Here is a 21,697-nt window from a genome sequence, read left to right on the forward strand (position 1 = left end):
CTTCCTTACTATCTCCTGTTGTGTTTTCTGCACAGGTCACAACTGTCCCCTCCTCTGTTCTCACCCTGTCATTTCCCTAACTATGCTCTACCGTGCCACCTGAAAAATATTTGTAAAATATAAATCCTGGGGACTTTCTGTCATTAGTAATGGTGGGCTATAATTCAAACACACTTCTGCCTGCTGAAACAACTAAAAATATTTGCATAAAGTAAAAAAAAAAAAGAAAAGACCCCAAACTTTCAACATTAAAGAGAGGCAATATTGCAGATTTGACCAGCAGTAATGGGGGACAGAAATAAAGCAGCTGGGGTCTCACAAGAAACTGGGACGCCAAAGGGCTCGGCCATGTGGGTAAGCGTAGACCTGAAACATACCAGTGCTCACGTGGAGTTCAGCCCAGGTTCAAGCTGACTGGGTCAACCAAAGAATCTCAAGTCTTAAATTGGCTTAGGGGCTGGTATTCCTCCAGGCACCTGGCAAAACCAAGTGGAAATCCTTTCCAAAGGAAGGTTTCTTCAACCCAGGCCTCAAATTATTCAGTGATGAGCATGTAAATATAACCAGGCACCCAAGGAAACCATATCGCAGTGGCAAGAACCATCAACAACCACAAGCAATAGAAGCAGCCCTTCATACATGTCTTTAGATCGTGGAATCTGTAAACAACTACTATATTTAAAGAAATAAAAGATAAGCTTGAACATATCTGTCAAGAGTAGGAAACTACGACATGTGACAAAGCAAACTGGAAAAGGAACCAAATAAAAATTCTAGAAATGAGCATAACTTTAATGAAATTAACTCAGTGCATGAGGAAAAATGTAGTATATTTGATGGCATAGTTTAAAGAAGAATGCCTCAGTGGGTGAATTTAATAGAAGATTGGATAAAGCTGAAAAAAAATTAACAAACTAGAAGACAGTAAAAAAAAAATTATCCAGAGTATAACATGGATAGACAAATAGAAAACACAGAGGAGGAAGGTCTAAATAAGTTAAAGTCTTAGAAGTAGATGAGTGAAAAAATAAGCAAAATGAAATTTAAGGGTACTGGCTGAAATTTTCCATAACAGCTGAGATACCGAACCACAGATTTAAGATGACTAATGATTGCAAGTAAAATTTTTAAAAAATCCTAACTTAGATGCATCAAGATGTGAATCAAAAGCCAGGAGAAAATCATAAAACCAGCTAGAGAAAAAGATTCTCTTCATAGGAGCAACAGACTGACTTTTCACCAAATATGATTCTGATCATGGCATTCTCAAAATTTTCAATAGCTTTCTGTTCCTATAATATAAAATACATGCTCTTCAGCATGTCATATAAGGCCTTTCATACCTGGTCCCTTCAGCTTATTTGAACATTGAACCTTCCTCTTTCTCCCATTTATTCTCAACTGTGTGCCTTTGCACATGTTCCTCGCCCTTTCTGGGATGTCACTTGTTTAACTGGATAGATTGAAACTCCTTTTGCCCAGTTCCTTGCCTTTTTCTTCACATTACCCCCACTTGACGTCACAGTCAAATCATCGGAAAACCTTTTGATGCATTTGTGAAGAGTTAAGAATCATCACTTGTTAGTCTGTTGTTTATATATGAGACGACCAAATCAAGGTAATTTTTTAAAAAGATTTTATTTATTTGAGAGAGAAAGAGACAGAGCATAAGTGGGGAGAGGGGCAGAGGGAGAGGAGACAGAGACAAGCAGACTCCCTGCTGAGTGAGGAGCCCCACACTGGGCTTGATCCCAGGACCCTGAGATCATAACCTGAGCTGAAGTCTGATACTTCACTGATTGAGCCATCTGGGCACCCCCAGAATCATTTTTCTTACCAGAATCAGGTATTGGGTTTGCACTTGATAGATGTTAGTGGCCATACCAACCCTACCAAACCATGGCATTTTACTTTTTAAATGTTTAAAATAAAAGTCTTAGACAATCTGTAGAAAGAGATTAGGATTTCATTTGACTTTCTTTCCTAGAATATGTGCTGGGGGATATAATGAATAGTTGCTTGTATTAGTAGTTTATCTATTTCCTAGAAAATTCTCTCTTTTAGATGAAGAATTTTGGTAGTCACTAGTTTCTAGAATCTTTTGAACTAGAAGGGACCACAGAGTGCATGGGCCATCTCTGCCTTCACTATGGCAAAACCAAAGGCTGTGGGGGTGCATAACCCTCCACCCTTGTGAGGACTTCCAGCCTGCTCTGTTCTAGTAATTTCATCATAGAGTTTTAGTGCTTTGTCAGGCCATTTTTCCTGATATTCAGTCGAAAGCTCCTTTAATTTAAGCCCATTTTTCATATACTAAATCATCCATTGTGATGGAAATATACTTAGCGTCATCCTTCTCAGACATGTCTCTCCATTTTCGTCTCTGTTTGCTCACTGCCACTATCTAATTCAGATTCTGATTGTGTCTCAGTAGACGGCAGCCCCGCTCCCAGCTTTCTAAGATCTTCATTCAGTGTTGCTTCCAAACTCATAGCCCTGAGACGTATATGTCCCTTACCATTAAAATGCTTAATAGGATAGTGTCCAGGCTTGTCAGTTCATGGTTTAGACCTTATGTTAGAAAGTATGTTCTGTTGAGAATGGAATTAAATTATAAAATATCAGTGACTTAAATAAGAAAGAAACCGGATTGCCAAGATGTCGTTGCCCAGTACCAGCCTTCGCCTCTGGCTACCCTACCCTCTACCCTCGACCCGGTCTAAGACAATGTATCTCCGGAAGCCCTGAAGGCGCAAGCTGAGCGGTTGGCCATAAGATCCCGACTTAAACGGGAGTATCTGCTTCAGTACAACGACCCCAAACGCCAAGGGCTTATCGAAGATCCTGCATTGATTCGTTGGACCTATGCAAGATCAGCAAACATCTATCCCAATTTCAGACCCACTCCCAAGACCTCGCTCTTAGGAGCTCTGTTTGGAATTGGGCCCCTTTTCTTCTGGTTTTATGTTTTCAAAACTGTCAGAGATAGGAAAGAAAAACTTATCCAGGAAGGAAAATTGGATCGAACATGGAACATTTCATATTAAGTCTGTCAGTGATGACTCTCTGTATTATTGTTTAAATAAATCTTCTATTAATCATTTAAAAAAAAAAAAAGAAAGAAACCTATTTCTATGTTATATAAAAGAAGACCAGAGGTAGGCAGGCCAGGGCTCAGAGGGTAGTTCCACAGTCTTAAGCCCATTCTGTTGTGCTGTTCTCCGGTGAAAGTACCTTGTTCTGCAGCTCTGGGACCAAAATGAGTGCTTGAGGTCCAGCTGTCACATCCACATTCCAACCAGCAAGAAGGAAGAAAGAGGGAAGGCTAGGCCTCTATCTTTTAAGGACACTTCCTAGAGGTCACTTACTACACCTTCACCTGCATTTTGTTGGCTAAAACTTAAACATATAGGCTACACTAAGTTGCAAGAAAGCTGAAAAATGTAGTCTTTAGGGTTAAAAATTTCCCAGCTGAAATTGGAGTCCTTGTTGCCAGGAAAGAAGAGACTAGATCTTGGGCAGTAACCTGAGTGTCTGCTGCAGGACCTTTCTGCCAGCCTTGTTCCTCTCCGCACCCCAGAGCCTTCTCATCCAGCCCTTGTATCTTCAGGCTATTAGTGGCTACAATAAATCTCTTGCTAGTCTTTTACCCTGTCAGGCCTTTTCACAGCTCTGGGCCTTGCCTGCAGTGTTCTTTCACTTTCTCATCTCTCTCACATCCATTCATCCTTCAAGCCCAGGTCACTCCCTCAGGGCAGTTTTCTTATCTCCTTAACAGTGACAACATCACACTAATTCCTGGAGCCAGACAGCTGTGGAAGAAGAGCTTTCTGAACTTAGTAGTGGAACACACTTGGGTTTGAATCTCTTCTCTCCAGCTTGGCCTGGAAAGTACAGAAATGGAAGGACTCAGCCTACAGACTATGTTTAAAGCCACAGCCTGGACCTCTCTTCGAGTTCCAGACCTTTATACTGAATTATTCAGCGTCATCATTTGAAGGTTTCATAGGTGGCCTCAAAGAGGAACACCTCAGAAGTAGAACTTGTGGTTTCCACATCCTCCTCTGGTCTCTCCTGTGCCAATAATGATACCTCTATCGACCTAGCTACAGATGTCAGAAAGCTGGAAATCACCCTTCACTTCTCATAGCTAATGATCCGTAGGGTCTCCTGTCTGATCACTACCAAAATCTCTTTGTTCAAGTGTACAATGTGTCTGAGGTTGATCCTTTTCATTCCCTACAGTGCCTCCATTGTAGCATGATCCTCACGTGTCTGGACTGCTCCAGTAGCTCTTCGCTGGCCTCCCTGCCTCTGCTCTCAGCCTGCTTGAACCTGCCCTTGGGCAGTGTCACTTTTCATGCACAAATCCTTGCCAGCTTCCCCGTGTATCCAGGTTCCAATTTAGGACGCATCAATCCTAGAAGACACCAGCTGACTTGACTCCTGTTACTGCTCACCCTCATCACTGCCATGCCCGTTCTGAGGCTCACTATGCTCCACCTACCTGGTTTTCTTTCTTTTCCTCGTTTGTGCCAGGCACCTCCCACCTCCATCCCTTCCCAGTACCATTTCCCACCTTGGGTCTTCTGTCCCCTTCTTTACTCCTGAACACACCATCCTGCGGTGTCAGCTTAAATGTCACTTCCATGCAGGGCCTCTTTTCCTGCCTCTTAATCTAAATTGTATATTGAGAGAACTCTTCCTCCATGAAACTGTTCTTTCCTTCTTCGCCTTCATCACGATTTATTGATTGGTTATTTATTGAATATCACTTGCACATTAAAGTATATGTTCTCTAAGGGCTGGAACCATATTTCTTTCATTCACTGAATCCTTAATGCGCATTGCTCAATAAATAGATATGGAATAAATGAATAAATGAAGAATTTCATGATTAAACAACGTGTCAGATCTCTCATTAACCTAACAACTTTGCTGTTAGGGTAGGGAGACGTAGTTGTTGGAAACTTGTGAAGGTGGTTCACCTTTCTAACCTGGAATTGAGTTTCCTCACATTTGTTGAACGTATCTCTGATGCTCACCTGCAGGGCTGAAAGCTTCAGTTTGATTTATTGGAATACATCTTTGAACAAAGCTTCGTTTCTGTCAGGATATCCTTATGAACTCAGAACCTGGAAAGGTCATATGTAGGTGGGATATTGGAAAATCACAGTTGGGCTCGCTTTCTTGGCTAGCCCTCTTTCTTTGGATGCAACCTGGCATAACCTTTAGAACAGAAGACTTGCTTGTTGTTGGGGTGGAGTCTAAGGCAATAGTCATTTTAAGTTGGAACCATCAGTGACTGTGATAGAAGGTTGCATGCCCAGGATTTGGAATGCCTTAGAAAACCCCCTTGATTGCCAACTCTTGAGACTGAAAGTTCAGATAGTAGATATCTAGGTAGAATGTACTGGTTCATGGTATTTCCAGCCTCCTAATCTTTCCTGAATGACCTTGTTTTGTGGAGCACACTGGCAAGATACGTTATGGAGCAGATCAACAACTTTTGTGGGTTTTTTTCCTCCCCAAGAGTATAAGAGATGTTGTTCAGGAAGCTTCTAATGACCTTAGAATTCTGAACTATGTTCTAAAATCCTGAACTGTGAATATCATCTAAGATGGATATCCTCTTTTACTGATGGACAGGGTGATCAACAATGGGAAAGTTCTCATTTGTTTTTTCTTTTGGGAAAACAGTGAGAATTCTGCTTTCAGTGGGCACTATGGTAGGCATATTTCAGCATAGATGGAAAAGCAAACAGTTGATCATTCTTAAACCCCAGTAGGTCAGATCATGTCAGTGTTTCCAGAGTACGCCCAGAATGGTAAAACTTGGCCTTAAAGCTGAGCTTTGGCTAAGAGGCAGCCAGTCCTGAAAAGGATTTATTTATTTATTTTGGCTTTAGTAATGTCTAAATGATGATAAGTACAAGTCTCTCTTAGCTATCTGGAGTGGAGCCCACATGAATGCGCTGTGACCCCTAAAATCCAGAAACTCCAGTATAGTTGGATAAGACTATTTTGTGGGGGAACTCTAAAGTAAAATATGAAAATACAAAATATTAAATGTTCAGAAGTGTGTAATTTGCTGCATTTGTTCAGGAGTGGTTTTAATACTTCTGGTACAGAGCCTAACTTCCCTCTTTATTAGGGAGATGTGGTTTCAGTTTCTTGGGTGAATGTGCATTTTATAAGTTTCTTAAGAAAGGAAATTAAACATTTAAAGACTTTAAACACTCTTTATATAATGTCACTAAGAAAAGCCAGGAAAATCAGGGTTGGCTTATTTATTTATTTATTTAATAAATATAATCTATTTTCCACCATTTTGTTTGTTATGGCTGGTACCAAAGTACTTTTAAAAGTTAACATTTATTTTGATTTCAGCAGCTGTGCATAATAAATTAACCTATCTCTCGTCTTCACTGTGGGCTGGGGCAGTATTTCACATCTAGTATGTTTGGCATTTTGATGCCTAACCCATTTAGCTCAGTTCAGCGTAGTTCAATATCTCCACTGGTATGATGCTTAGCATTTGAATAACGTTAAATAGCTCAAATGTGGGCTCCTGAGCATAAGCACATTCATGCAAGTTGGTGATGTGATTGACCTTAGCTGAGTCTCCTGACTACTGTGGGCTAGGGTTTCCTTTTCTGTAAAGTGAGTAGTTTAGGATAAATAAATGGTGCTCCAAATTTTAAAATCCCACCTGGCACCTGGGTGGCTCAGTCCAACTCTTGGTTTCAGCTCAGGTCAGGATCTCCTGGGTTGGGACACTGAGACCCACATTGGCTCCCTGCTCAGCCAGGAAGGAGTCTGCTCGGAAGATTCTTTCCCTCTGCCCCTCCACCACACTCACGCTTGCACACTTGCATGTGCGTGCTCTCTCTCTCTTTCTAAAAAAAAAAAATCTTAAAAAAAAATCCTGTGAGTCTATATGCCTACTAGATAGGCATCTAACTGATTCCTCTTTTCTCTTTTTCCTCTCTCTTCTTATTTTAGGAAAAGAGGATGCTGATGCTCCCGTTACAAAAGATGAGAGCACCTCCACGTCACAGGACCCAAGAGCTTTACTGGAGAAGTCGCTACAAAGATCAGCAAAGGTCATTGCCCACAGATTTTCTGCATATGTCCAAATGACTGTCACCTGAGCTACCTGTCAGAGGTGTCTCATGCAATTCAGTGGGAGCAAGGAATCATAAAATATTAGCTTTTTATGATTATTATATATAAACTGTATAACTTTAAAGGGATACATATATGTTGATTTGCCTGTGTTTGGATGAAGATCCACAGACTTTCCTTTGTGTGTAGGTATGTTTACTGAAGTTCTGCATTATCTTTTTCTGCTTAAACCACACTCATAATGTGACATCTTTTTTTTTCTTTTTTAAGATTTTATTTATTTATTTGACAGAGAGAAACACAGAGAGAGAGGGAACACAAGCAGGCGAAGTGAGAGAGGGAGAAGCAGGCTTCCAGCCAAGCAGGGAGCCTGATGTGGGGCTCAATCCCAGGACCCAGGGATTATGACCCGAGCTGAAGACAGACACTTAAGGACTGAGCCACCCAGTTTCCCCTAACGTGACGTCTTTGATTTCCAGTTTGGGTTATGTAAAGTGGAGTGAGAATTTAGGCACTATATGAAACAGTACGAATGTAGATGCCTTCTAGATTCTTAGTTTTTTGCTTCAGTTTTTTTTATTGTTGTCATGTCTACATTGAATTCAGAAGTAAGTTTTTAATGTCTTTTTTAGTTTTCCCCCAAGTATTTAATTCAGTTATTGTAGACACAAAAAACTGCTTTTGTATCCTGTCTGTTGTTCTGCATAGTTCAGTTTTATTTTTCAGTTATATATGCTAGTGGCATATTCAGATATGGGATCAAACACGGCTGACCCTAGCTGTGCAGATAGCTTATGGTAGAAGAAGTGGTTCAGTAGGTGGTAATAAGCAGGAGGCTTTCTCTGCCACAGACGCTCTTCAGCATGTTCGACTTGCTGTGGTAGTGTTGCCTATCAGTCTAGTACCTCTTGCAGATTGACACGAGGAATTTCTGAATTATATTACATTTATGTTACCCTCAACTGCCTGCCAGTTATTTTAATAAGCATTTTGAATACCAACCATATACCCATATACCAGGCAGCATGCTAGGTATGGAAGATTGTAATGAATGGAAAGCCTGTAGGCTAGATCTGGCTTATAAACTTGTGTTTTGTGTGACCTGCGCAGCATTTAAAATTTTTGACTAAGTAGCTTACTAAAAAAAAAAAAGAATGAGAGACTTCTGGCTTCTCTTGATAAAACAAAACGTCCGACAACACTGGGCCACATTCTTCAATAACTTTAGTCCGAGCTGAGTATAGGCCACCTTTTGTAGATGGAACTTGTGTTCTGCAGTTTGCTGCTGCCCCCTCAATGGTACCCTCTCTTTTGCTGGGTTGGTTTGTTTGTTTTGATAGCTTCTTAGTGAATTCAGTCAAAAATCGCAAGGCAATGCAGCACTTGTATGCAAAACTTACACTGTGGCCAAGTAATTTCTCCAACTAATGTGGGAATCACAGGTGATGTCAAGCTAGTTCATACACTTCTCATGCTGTCAGATATTAAAACAAAAAAGCAAGGATTTCTAGTTCAGACAAGAGGGCATAGACTCGTTTCTCCTTGCTCTTTCCTGGTAGTACAACTATAAATCCTGGAAAATGACAGGAGGCAGAATTCCGAAGGGTGAAGAGAGGAAGGCAAGTCAGTTAGGGACTCCTCCCTCCTCCCCGAGAAGTTGGAGATGGCTGGGGAACACCAGTAAGGAGGATCCCCTCCCAACAGGTATGTGGTCCAGGAGACCTTTTTCCTCATGGGTCTGAGACCCTGCTTTCCCAGCAAGAGACACTCGACACGTAGGCAGCAGCAGGGTCCTACCACAACTAACAACCTGAATGGGAAGTTTCTTTGTCCCTGTGTGGACATGGATCTGTTCCTGATCTGTACTGGAGAGACGAGGTGGCCAGCCCTGAGGAAGTTCTCCTCACCCCCTCAGGCAGTACCGGCAGAGAGTGGCTGGAGTCCCAGTGGTTCCATGTCAGCCACACATCAAAATACTACTGTGCGGTCTCTGCTGATGAAATTGTCATTGGAACTAGAGCCCACAAAAGTAGTTCAGGGTCTCTGTGCTAAAACATGACAGGGTGACCTGCCTAAAAGAAAACATTTCAGTAAGACCTTGCATCTCCCAACATAATAGTCAAAAGGTCCAGGTACAATAGAAAATCATTCATTATACCAAGAATCAGGACATCATCACCTGAGTGAGGAGAGACAACTAACTGATGCTGACACCAAGACAGTGCAGCTGACGGTGACTTGAAATCAGCCATCATAAATACGCTTCAACAAGCGATGAAAAACTCAAAACAAATGAGAAAATAGAAAATCTCGGCAAAGAAATAGAGGCTATATATTAAAAAAAAAAAAAAAAAAAAGAACCAAGTGGAAATTACAGGACTAAAAAACACAGGAATAGAAATAAAATACTCAGAGGACGGGCTCAGTAGTAGAGGTGACTCAGCATAGAATTAGTTAACTTGAGAAGAGATCAGTCGAGTTTACCCCACTGAACAGAGAGAAAACAGACTAGAAAAAGTGAACAGAGCTTCAGGAAGTTGCGGGGCTTTAAGGCAGATTCAGCATTCAGACCAATGGAGTCCTAGAAGGAGGGGAGCATTAGGAGAGTGGGGCTTATAGACTGTGCTGACTGGGAGCAGCTTAAAAATACCTGAGAGATTTTGAGGTTGGAGCAACGATGATATAACATGAATGTGTGTGGAATGGTTTCCATCTTCCATCTGCATCATTGTAATTCTCCTCTTTCTTTTTTTAAAGATTTTATTTATTTATTTGACAGAGAGAGAGATCATAAGTAGGCAGAGAGGCAAGCAGAGAGAGAGGGGGAAGCAGGCTCCCTGCTTAGCAGAGAGCCTGATGTGGGGCTCGATCCCAGAACCCTGAGATCATGACCTGAGCCGAAAGCAGAGGCTTAACCCACTGAGCCACCCAGGCGCCCCTGTAGTTCTCTTCTGATGGACTCCATAGCTTGTGTTTGAGATTGGAGAATAGCAGTGGTTAAACTGTCCCAGAATTGGGACTTTTAGGGTGGGTGCAGTGGAAGGGGAAGAGACGTGAGGCATTTGATGACAGAGGTGAGAGGACTAGAAGTGCTGGAAGATGATGTCCCTCAGAGGTAGGAAAGGATTCAGGCTGAAGAAGTAGCAAACAGACACAGAAAGCAGGCTGCGGTCAAGGTGCCAGTAGTCTTGATGTGGTGAAGAAGCTGTGGAGCGGGGCACAGGAGAGTAGGGAACCTGGACAATGGGTCAGTCTGAGACGATCGGGATTAGACCTGAGGATGCTGAGTGGTGGCCATGAGGATGAGTTGCCAAAATGGAACGGAAGTGAGGGCCACTGGTACTGAAGAGGTATGGGGACTGTGAGGGCAAGACAGTGGCTGAGTCATTCACTGGGAAGTGTAAGCCAGGTACTACAGAGTAACTAGGAGGTCCATGGATGACAGTAACAAGAAGGGGACAGCCTGAACCATGGAAGGTTGCAGGCATACACACGAGGAGGGAAAAGTATGGTCTGGATGTGACAGCACAGGAAAACAAAGGGCTGAGCATGGAGAAGGAGCAGCATCTGTCCAAAGGGCCTGGGACAGACAAACACACATGAGGACGCGGTCAAGGATTCCTGTACAGAGGACACGGCAGCTTGTTCAAAACAGTGGTGTTTTCCAAGGATGAAGGAAGGGTCAGGAGAAAGTAGAGCCCTCACGGGATTGAGATTTGCCTCCGGAGAGGACAGATGTCCTGCGGGGCAGCAACCAGGTGTCCCTGGGGCAGAGGAGAGGCACGCTGCCTGGATGGAGGCTCTCAGCAGACAGACTGAGGCCCCACGTGGAGTCAGAGACACGAACAAGAGCGGCAGCCAGCTCACCAGCAGTCTGGACCTTTGCTCAGGGGTCAGAGTGGAATGCTGGCAAGTAATTTCGGTGAGCGGGTCAGAGTGCAGACTGTCTGCAGTGGGAAAGGGGAATAGTTCAGGGAGAAGGACTTCCCAGGGTGGGTAGAGGATTCACGTTCTTCGAGAATACGTCTCTCTTGGTGGAAATAGTATGTCCTTGTAGTGCTGTGGTGGCCTGAGTCTTGGCCTGGTGAAATGAGAGAATGGGTTTAATGTTGGAAAGAAGGAAGGTGAAAAGGTTTCCAGCCTTTTTGTTTTTTTTATTTTGTTTTGTTTTGGGTTTTTTTTTTTTAGAGAAGGAGGTAAAGAGGGTGAGCAGTGGTGGCAGGGGCTGGGGGGTAGGGGGTGGGGAGGAGGGAGAGAATCTTAGGCAGGCTCCATGCCCAGTGTGTTGCCTGATACGGGGCTCAATCTCACAACCCTGAGATCGTGACCTGAACTGGAATCAAGAGTTAAAGCCCCAACCTAGTCACCCAGGCACCCTGGTTTCCAGCATTTAAAGGGCATAATAAAGACCAATTCCTTATTTATGTTTAATAACATTTTTTTAAAAGCAACTCTTCATGTGAGAAAAATGTAATGCAGGGCAAATACTTGGAACCATACTTCCTGCTAGAGTCTTACATACGTCCTTAAGAATAGGTTTTTGTTATAAAAGCACTTTCATGGGTGCCTGGGTGGCTCAGTGGGTTGAGCCTCTGCCTTCAGCTTGGGTCATGATCTCAGGGTCCTGGGATTGAGCCCCGCATCAGGCTCTCTGCTAAGCAGGGAGCCTGCTTCCTCCCCTTTCTCTGCCTGCCTCTCTGCCTACTTGTGATCTCTCTGTCAAATAAATAAAATCTTAAAAAAAAATAATAAAAGCACTTTCATGTAATATGTCCATGTATTGCATGGTTTGCCTTGGGTAAATATGCTTGCTAGATACTTAAGTTGTTGCAACTTAAATATGCATCACTTAGGGAGCCACGTGGGTGGCTTAGTTGGTGAGCATCTGCCTTTGGCTCAGGTTATCATCCCGGCATGCTGGGATCAAGCCTCACATTGAGCCCCACATCGGGCTCTCTGCTCCTTCTGCTTCTCCCCCTCTGCCTGCTGCTCCCCCTGCTTATGTTCGCTCTGTCAAATAAATAAATGAAATATTTTTAAAAATATGTGCATTACTCAGTCACAGAGCATCACTGAGAGGCCCTTCGTTTGGATCTAGAGAAGCTGCTGGGCCTAGCTAGTCAACCAAATAATATCTTGCTGACTTCTCCCAACTGTTATCCAGCCCTGAGGATAAACAACGTTTGACTATATCTTTGGTGTTTTCAGGTGGTTTACATCTTGGAGAAAAAACATTCCCGGGCAGCAACTGGCTTTCTCAAACTCTTGGCTGATAAGAACAGTGAATTGTTTAGGAAATACGCCCTGTTTTCTCCCTCCGACCACCGAGTGCCTAGAATTTATGTGCCTCTCAAGGACTGTCCCCAGGACTTTGTGACCCGACCTCAAGATTATGCCAACACACTGTTCATCTGCCGCATCGTGGACTGGAAGGAGGACAGCAATTTTGCCCTGGGGTAGGTGATCTCTGGCAGGAAAAACCACAGAGCGCACACAGAACTCAGTTTAGGTGGCCTTTTGGTAAACGCTTTTGTGTATTCTAATTATTATTTCTTTATTAAAACATAGGCACTTGGCATATTTGGGTCCTGGTTTTTCAGAAATTGTTCTTAGCTATCACTTTGGTCACCTGTAGGCTCCTTGAATTGCCAGGCAGTCACCTCTTTTTGTTTTTGGTTTGGGACGTAAAACACAAGCATGTTGTAAGTCTCTCCTTATTTCCCATTATGTCATGAACCTTGTTCATACCTGTGAACTGTGAGGGATTTATTGTATCAAACAATCAGACTCTTCCGTTCAGATGCTAGTGTTAAAATATGCAAAATTCCAGGCATTTCAGGGGACCCCAGTCTCTGTGCTTTAAAATATAAATATAAGGGAGCATGGTGGCGGGGTGTGTGTAGGAAGGCTGGGTGGTGGAGGTGAATAGGTCAGTGGTGCCTGGGGCCCCCTCGCAGACCAGTTTTATGTCTTCCTTCAGCTGGTGTCACAAAAAGCAGGTCTTGGACCTGGAGGAGGAGGATTTGTGGCTAGAGCTGCTAAATAGTGGCAAGATTGAGATTTGTGTCTGAGTGATGCCGGCCAGACTGCCCTGGATAAATTCTCTGCTACGCCCATTTCACATCCAGCGGGGAACAACAATGTCTGCTTTCAGGTCCTGCACGTGTTCTCCAGCATCAGGATGGGTGTCCGCTTTGTGTCTTGGGAACACTGGGGCCAGGACACGCGGTTCTGGGCTGGTCACTGTGGAGCTGGTGTGACCAATTCCAGTGCGGTCATGCGGGCCCAGCTGTCTTAGTCAAGGGCTGTCCTTGCAAAACAACCTGACCGGTGCCTTCCAGGTCCTGGGACCATTGGCCAGGGCTTCTCATTAATGAAGGGCAAGTACCTCCCCAGCATCCTGGGTACTCCAGGATCCATTAGAGGATCCTGCTGGGCCCCCTCTTCGGGTTCTGGAAATTACTAGAAGACAGTTCTTTCTTCAGAGCTACCTACTACTGTTACAGGGCAGTCGTTACCCTGTTGGTGAGCACAGAGGAAGGCTGGTCTTAGAGAGGGCTCTTTGCCTTCCCTGTGACTACCCTCTGATTCAGCCCCATTCCCCTCTGCCCTGTCTCCTCTCCTTTCTGCTTTCAGGGGCTTTGTCGGTCCCTTTAGAAAAGGCCTCTCATCTCAAGTAGAATCTCTTCCTTGTGGCTGGGAAAATTCCAGCCACCATGAGTAGCAAGCTTCCCCTCCTGCAGTTTCAAGGCTCGGACCAGGTCTTGTAGGTGAAAGTCAATCAGTTCAAAAAATGTTTGGAGACCTTCAGGGACCCCTGTGATTGTATGGTGTATAACATTTTTTATTTTGAAATTTTCCACAAACATTGAGATGATAATACATCAGCAACAACTATCTGCCAATCATATGTAATAAATTTATTATTTTGCCAAAATATAAATATAAAAGTGTATTTTAATGATGCACTTTGTTGGTATCTATTCCTTCCTAGGTTTTACTTATGGTGTTAAAAATTAAGTTGCCTGACAGTAAGTAGGAAAGGGTACCATGTTTTTATAGAAGGTGCTAGAAACCAATTTAACTTAAATATAGATGATGTGGTCACAGAGCATCATGGATAAACCGCTTCATTTTGTTCTGAAGAAACTGCTGGCCCCAGCTGTTTGATCAAAAGCTGTATCTGTTTTCTTCTTATAATTGTATTTATTTTGAAAGAAAAGCAATAGTAAGTTTTAGCTGTATTTTTAGCCCTTTAAGATGGATGATGTCTGGTTTATGCATCGCACAAAATGAAAACAAAGGTGTACAAGTTAGAGAAGTTTGTTCTGACATTTCTGAGCCAGTTTGGTGACTTGCTTGCTGGTCGTCTGACATGTACAGGAATGGGCCATTGTGGGAATGGTGGTTCTGAGAACCCACACTGGAAGGATGGCCACCATGCACTGCTTTTATCGGATTTGTTCAGTACCTAGCCTCTCATGTCTGGCAAAATAAGTCAAACCAGATCTGTGTGTTATACCTTGTGCCATTTAAGAAACACTGTCTTGTGCCAGTTTTTCAGTGATGTGAAGATTGGTGTGATTTATATGATCTCAGAGCCGCTCAAGAGCAAGTCTACTTTCTTTTTTGCTCTCAAGTGGAGTAATTGCAGTATCATCATTTTTAAACCTAACCCGTTATCCAAAGGTTACGTCAACCCCTTGGGTCCTAAATAGTCTTCTGAGGCTTGCCAGTTTCTCACCATCAGCTCCAAAAGCCTGATAACAGCTGTGCCACCTGGCCCCTGTTGATTGTGCCTGCCACACTCTGCTGGCAGCGAAAAGGGAAGACTTTCACGTCAGAGCAGGAAATCCAGCCTTGTCTTTTATCTGCCTTATCCCATTGTGTATAGTTGATTGGACTGCTTCCTTAGCCGTCAAGTTGTAAGGGTGTAGTCAAGAAATCTTCATGATGTGAGTTTCTCTTATTGCTGGAATGGTCTTACAGGTTCCTTTTTCACAGCTGTGCCATTACTTCATCAAGAACTCTTTTCCTTGCGGGTAAATTACAACAGTTGAAAAAGGACTCAGGTCTTTGAAGCAGCAAGGATAGTTGCAAAAAAGAACGTTCTAAAATAATGGCCATATATTAGTCATGTCCTTCTCAAAATAAAAATATTTGAAGTTCTCATACTTGGGTGGAAAACACTACGAAGTTTTGCTCTGCCTTCTTAGTATAAAGACGGTAAAAGTTGTCATTTATGGAAATAATGCCTTTTAAGATCTTAGTGAAGAAGAGAAAATTTATCTGAAGAAGAAAGAAAATGTGGCAGGCTCTCCTGATGAGGTTGTCAGATGGTGTCCCTCTTCTGAGGGGTCTGGGCTGCCACTGTTGAGCCTGGTGGGGGTTGCCTTGCCATTTTGTTCTGGCTATCAGTTACTGATCTTTAGGCACTGAGGTTACTGTTTCCCAGTCAGAACATCCTGGGCTAGGATTGCCTGGGCCTGCTCTATCATCTTTGCCCGGTCTGGACCAGGAGCACGAAGATGGTGCTTGCTGTGAGTGTGAGCTGTGAGCATTTGTGGTCCGCTTGCCCAGAAACTCTACCCGAAAGCTGAGGTTAGCTGAAGTGGCTTCCTTCTGAGTTTCTTCCCTGCCCCTACACTCTGTTCTTAAAAGGTTTTGACCTTCATCTGTCTTTGTCATTGCTCCTAATGATTCAAACCCAAGGTCATTTACTTCTTCTGTAGTTAAATTCAGTTCATGAGACAGGTGTTGATCAACTATGTGTGAGTCTCTCTGCTATATTATGTGAGAAATAGGAAGGTAAACACAGTGTGGTTTCTTTATTCAAAGAAATTATAGCCTCACGCAGAAGGACTTGTACGTAAACGTCAGAGGGTTAATTTGATTCCAAGAAATGGAGTCCTACTTGAGCTAATTTAAATAAAAGTAGAAATTAATATAAGAAACTGATGGTTCTCCTAAAACCCAGGGAAGGAAATGGAGGCAGGCCTCATGAGGATCTCAGAACCAACAAGGTGGCAGAAGAATCACAGCTTCTCTCTTGATGATCCTGACAAGTCCAGCCACCACCTGGTATCTTTTCTGTCCCGCTTTCTGCACATGAGCTCTGTGACTGTGTCGCTCTGCACCATAGCCACCTACCTGCTCAAAAGCGTACATGGCCACAAAATGGCGCTGCCAGTCCCCTGTAGGTCACACACTGAAGTCTAGTCATGATACAGAAATTCTAGGGTAGAAAATCTTACTGGTCTAGCCTGAGACAGTTATTTGCCCTGATCAGTAATTTTAACCAGAAGCAGTGGTCCAAGGTCACACGGCCCACTGCCCGGTCAGCAGGGACTGTGGGACGAGTATCTGGGAATGAGCGTGGATAGAGCAGAGAGATTGAATGGCCTGTCTCTTTAGCTCTAGCTGTAGTACGAAGCAGAATGTTGTAAGTTCTTCCATAGGAATAAAGTAGTTTTCTGCAAGTCCAGAGGGCATGGGTGAAGGGAGAAATCCAGGATTGTTTCTGGGAGAATGGAGGCCTCTTTGCTGAAAGATCACTTGGACGGAGTCCGGAGTGAACAGGAGGGGATGGGACTGAAAGCAAACAGTCATAACAGGCTATTGTATTAGCACAGAGGAGATGGGGAGAATCTGGAGTAAATGAATTGCAGTGAAGGAAGCAAAAGCGATGAAAAGATTCAGGGAGGATGAGGAAGGTGAATTCTCCCAGAGATGATGACCAATTAGAAATGGGGCATGAATGAGAAGGACAGAACCTCGGGTGAACTTGCAGGCCTCTGACTTGAGTGTTGGGGAGACACGATGGCGTTTCATCCTGATGCACTGCGAGCAGCCTCAGCTCCTACCTTTCCCTTCTCTTATGCCTTATCATTTGCCATTTCCCAAGCTGACCGTGTGTGTTCATAGCTCCAGACGTTTGCACACTATACTTGCTTTCCCAGCCTTGGGTTTCTCTTCTCCCTGCTGTTTGTTTTGTGAAATACTCAACTTTTAAACTTAACTCCCTTGTCCACTTGAGAAATGTTCCCTGAGTCCTCCCTCCTGGGTGCTCCCATAGTTTGTAATACTACCATTATCGTAGCTCCGGCCTGTTTGACTTGTAATTGCTTGTACAAGTCATCTACTTGGCCATGAGTTCCTTTAGGACATGGATACTTAGTAAACATTTGCTGCCTGGTTAGATGGCCTTAAGGAGGCCATCCATCTTGGTGTCCCCTTCCACGGAAACTTTGCTTCTCTGGCAGCCTTAGTGGCACTTTGGTGCCTCCCACTAAGGGGAGACCAAAGACTATTACAGTCCCGGAGACCTTTGGTTGTTAGAAAGTTAGTTTTCATTTTGTTCTTAGCACTGTCATGAGAGATCTCAGTTCAGCCTTGTTACCTCTGTACATCCTATCTGCCACATTTGCGTGACTCTTAGTTCTGTAATGCCAGCAAAAACCTAAAGGTAATCTGTTCTTAATGAACCCTTGCTGGCTTTTAGGGATCACTACTGTTTGTTATACATACAACATATTTAGTACTTCTGTTTAGTACAAAGCTCTTGTCCAGGATACTTAAAAAACCACATTGGCTTCCTCGCTGGAATGACTTGTAATTATGTAATCAGTTTTATGGTTTTAAGAGCTTCCCAACCCTCTTAAATCACGTTTCCCTTTAGAAACTCTTACAGTGGAATTCATGCTTATATTTTCTGAGACCTTTGTGAAATCTGCCATCCTAAAGTACAGTGTGAGTAACAGCCTTCCCCTTCCAGGATGTCATGAACATGAAGAGATCGTAGTCACTTTCTCCTAGATTTGTCATGGTTTCTTCTTGAATATTGAAGGATAATTCTCGAAGAAAATGGAAAAGTTTTATAGAAGCTACTGTAGGGAACATGATAGTGTTCTTGGCAACACTTTAGACTAACTGAAGATACTTAATGTGAATTGACCTGGAGCAGATAGACATTGTATTTATTCTAGCAAACTTTGGTAGCTTTAAGGGATGGGGAGGAGGAAAAATAAATAGGCCAGTGCAAGTGTAACAGGATTGAGAAATTTTGAGTTGAACAGGGGATTGTCTAGGCTCAGTGGGAGACTGTTGAAATGAAGAATAGACAAGGGGTCACAGTGCTGCTCATTTTAAGGAGAGCAAAGGAGAACAGCTTCCACTGAAGAGAGTGACTGGGTGAGATGAAGGGAAGGGAAGTTCTGATTAGTGAGGCTTGTGGTGGAGGAGGAAGTGGTTGGTCGGTGTGGAGATGGGGAGTGTTGTCTGTTCTGCTGTCTTCATCTCCCAGCTTTGACCTGTCAGATGCCAGTTACCAGACTATTAGAAAAATTTACTGACTGATGGAAGCAAATACTGTACTTTTAACATGTCATCCAGTTTTGGTAGATGCTGAATTTCTTATGAGGTAGTTATGAATTGGGGAGGTGGTCATTAAATTATATTAAGTAGTATTTAGTAGGAAAATGAGATAGTAACTAGGTTAGTAGAAAAAACAGAGAAATGAGTTTTATTGAGGCATAGCCTGTAAGATTAGCAAATTGAAAAATAGCTCTATCCACTCTTTCCCTCTTTGCAAAAGGAATATTCAGTCTTATCAAGAGTATGTCCCTTATCTGAAGACTCTTCTGTAGAAGAAACTGAGTTATAAGAAACTTAGACTTTCTAAGTCCTTTTCAGAGGGTATGGCTTTCACTGGCTGATAGACAAACAGCAAATCAGGCTGAGGAGGGGGCTCTTTTTTTATGACTGTTGGGCTCCACCTTGTGGCCTCTAAGGATCAGCTTTGGGAAAAGCTCCGTCAACATTGAGAGCATTTTGGTCAAAGCAGAGCAAAAATCAGAGGGGTGGAGGAGAATGGTCCTGAGCCAGGCTTTGGTCACCAAACTGTTCTTTCCCTTGTGCTGTGGGCAGTCATGAACACTTCCTCCCTGGCTGTTAGCTTCATCCGCAAATTCTCGTGCATCTTCTTGAAAATGCTATCTCAAAGTATGAGAGACGCGAGCTACCATCAGCCTTCTCTTATACTCCTTAAAGGCTTTCATCCTCCTTTTTGCTCCCTTCACATCGACATTTGGCTTTTCTGTTTCAGTCTTCAGGGCCTTCCCTAAAATCGTGCAGTATCATCGAGCCTTTTTTCTTTTCCACATGCTGCTGTTTTCACTGATCTGCCCACCTTCCCTGACATCCCCATTCCTTACTTGCTGCTTCCTGCTGGGTTATGATAATGAGGCAGAAAGAAGGAAAATAACATGTTCTGTCCTCCTCGTTATAGAAAATAATATATAACATATACAGCTAAAGGCATGTTGTATTTGACACACTTAGCTGTGTGTTGTTAACACAACTTCTAGGCCCCAAGAGCAGTTGGTGATGGATTGTCCTCCCCAGGACAACTTCTCCAGGATCTGATACCACTGCAACTGTTCACGTGCATTTTCCAGCATGGACCAGTATGCAGGAGAGCATTTATTTGAGTGCTAATCACTACAAGAATGTATGCCTGTCGTCCTGTGGATGGCCTCATTTTAAGGCTAAAACTTTGTAAGAATATGTGGTGGAAACAGGAGGATGGATGGTTGAGAACACTAATGTTGACTGTTAAGTGTTCTGTTTTCTTAAGGCAAAGAGGACTTTCTTATAATCATTTCTTGTATCTGTAGCTGGTCGCTTCCCTCAATAAGGTTTTCACTTGTGTATTACCTGGACCTAATGCATATTCATATAAAATATTTATAAGCACACAAACATACATACATATGTATGCACACAACCCCTACCTATTAACTACAAGAAGTTAGGAATGTTGTTTCATCACTGTTCCCATTGATTCTACAGTAGGACCCAGTTGTAATGTTATTTATTGTGAATGGGAATGGTGTTTGTGGAGGAACTCTGGTGAGTGAGAAATATTGAGGTGGTAATCATTACAGATAACTCTAATGAGGAAAGCTCTCTATCTCAAAACTATTTGTTGTATTATCAAAATTAGAAAAAAATTTAATTTTTGGAATACATATTATATATTTACCATTAAAATTCTTTAAAACAGGTCCCACTGAAAGTAAAAAACTTCTAGAATTTCACCCCAGAAAGAATCATTATTAAGGGTTTGATGTATATTTGTCTAAAACACTGTTTTTAAAATATTTGCTAACATTCACTGTGAAATATGTTTCCCAGATAAAAGTGTATGTGTAACACATGTAATTTTTGAATATTGGTAATAAAACCAACTCACAAACTCACCACCCGGATTAAGAATTAGATCACAATATTGTTAAAGTGCCCTGTGTTCCTCTCTAGCCTGACTGCTAGTTTTTCCCCAGGAGATAACCACTTTCTCAAACATGCTAATCAAAATGTGTTTTTCTTTATACTTTACCTGTATTCATTATCCCTAAAAGTCTTAGTTTTGCTTGTTTTCAACCTTACAAAGAATACCATGCTACATATATTCTTCTGTGACTTGCTCTTTTCATTTAACATTGCTTCTAAAATATATATTTTATTATATTTCATTATTTATATTTTTCATTCATTTTAATTCATAATATTTCCATCTCCTGAAATATACCACAATTTATTTATCTAGATGGATATTTGGGTTGAACCAAGGTTTTGCTAATGGAAATAATGCTTCTATGAACATTCCAGAGCTTACTAACTAAAGTTTCTCTAGACTCTACTTAAGCATAATATTAATGTGTCACATGTATGTGCATGTTAAGCTTTACAACTTTATTTTTCTTTTAAGATTTTATTTATTTATTAGACAGAGAGAGATCACAAGTAGACAGAGAGGCAGGCAGAGAGAGAGAGAGAGAGAAGCAGGCTCCTTGCTGAGCAGAGACCCTGATGTGGGGCTCGATCCCAGGACCCTGAGATCATGACCTGAGCCGAAGGTAGAGGCTTAACCCAGGCTCCCCAAGCTTTACAACTTTATAGCCAAACCACTTTGCACAGTGGCTGGCTGTGCCTGTTTTTAGTCCTACTGGTAGTGTGTAAGAGCTTCTGTAGCTTCCCATTCTTAGCAACACTGGGTATAGTTAGACTCTTCCATTTTTGCCGTTCAAGTGGGTGTAAAATAGTATCTTGTGACCTTAGTTTATATTTTCCCAATTACTAATGAGATCAAGCATCTTTTCATATATTTATGGTCATTATGTTTTCTAGAAAATGTCTTCATATCTTTTACATTTTATTTCACAGTCAAGTTTTTGTTTAGGTAAATTTTCAGAAATTGCAAAACGATACAGAGACTTCCTATATACCTTTAGCTGGTCGCTCCTTATGTTAACATCTTACATTACCATAGAATATTTATGAAAACCATGAGAGTAACCTTGATATGATACTATTAAGTAAAAGTATAGAACTTATTCAGATCTTACAAGTTTTTCCACTAATATCCTCTTTTTATTTGAGAAACTGGTCCAGAGTCCTACATTTCAGTTAGTTGTCACATTGTAGTTGTTCCAGTTTGTGACAGTTTGCCAGCCTCGTCTTTCATGACCTTGGCACTTTCGAGGAGTGCTGGTCAGTGATTTTGAAAATA

At 42.4% G+C, this 21,697-nt stretch overlaps 1 protein-coding gene and 1 pseudogene across 1 annotated transcript in view; both read left to right on the forward strand.

Moving 5' to 3' along the window:
• DIS3L2 (DIS3 like 3'-5' exoribonuclease 2) overlaps window positions 1-21,697 on the forward strand; it is a 367,036-nt gene that overhangs the window by 164,653 nt on the left and 180,686 nt on the right. Inside the window, exons 7-8 of the mRNA XM_046019310.1 lie at window positions 7,006-7,106; window positions 12,337-12,584. Coding sequence (XP_045875266.1) covers window positions 7,006-7,106; window positions 12,337-12,584 — 349 coding nt within the window. The remainder of the gene's footprint in view (window positions 1-7,005; window positions 7,107-12,336; window positions 12,585-21,697) is intronic.
• On the forward strand, window positions 286-3,125 carry LOC123950862 (annotated as a pseudogene).

Source organism: Meles meles, chromosome 9 (assembly GCF_922984935.1).
Source record: "Meles meles chromosome 9, mMelMel3.1 paternal haplotype, whole genome shotgun sequence".
Taxonomy (NCBI): Eukaryota; Metazoa; Chordata; class Mammalia; order Carnivora; family Mustelidae; genus Meles; species Meles meles.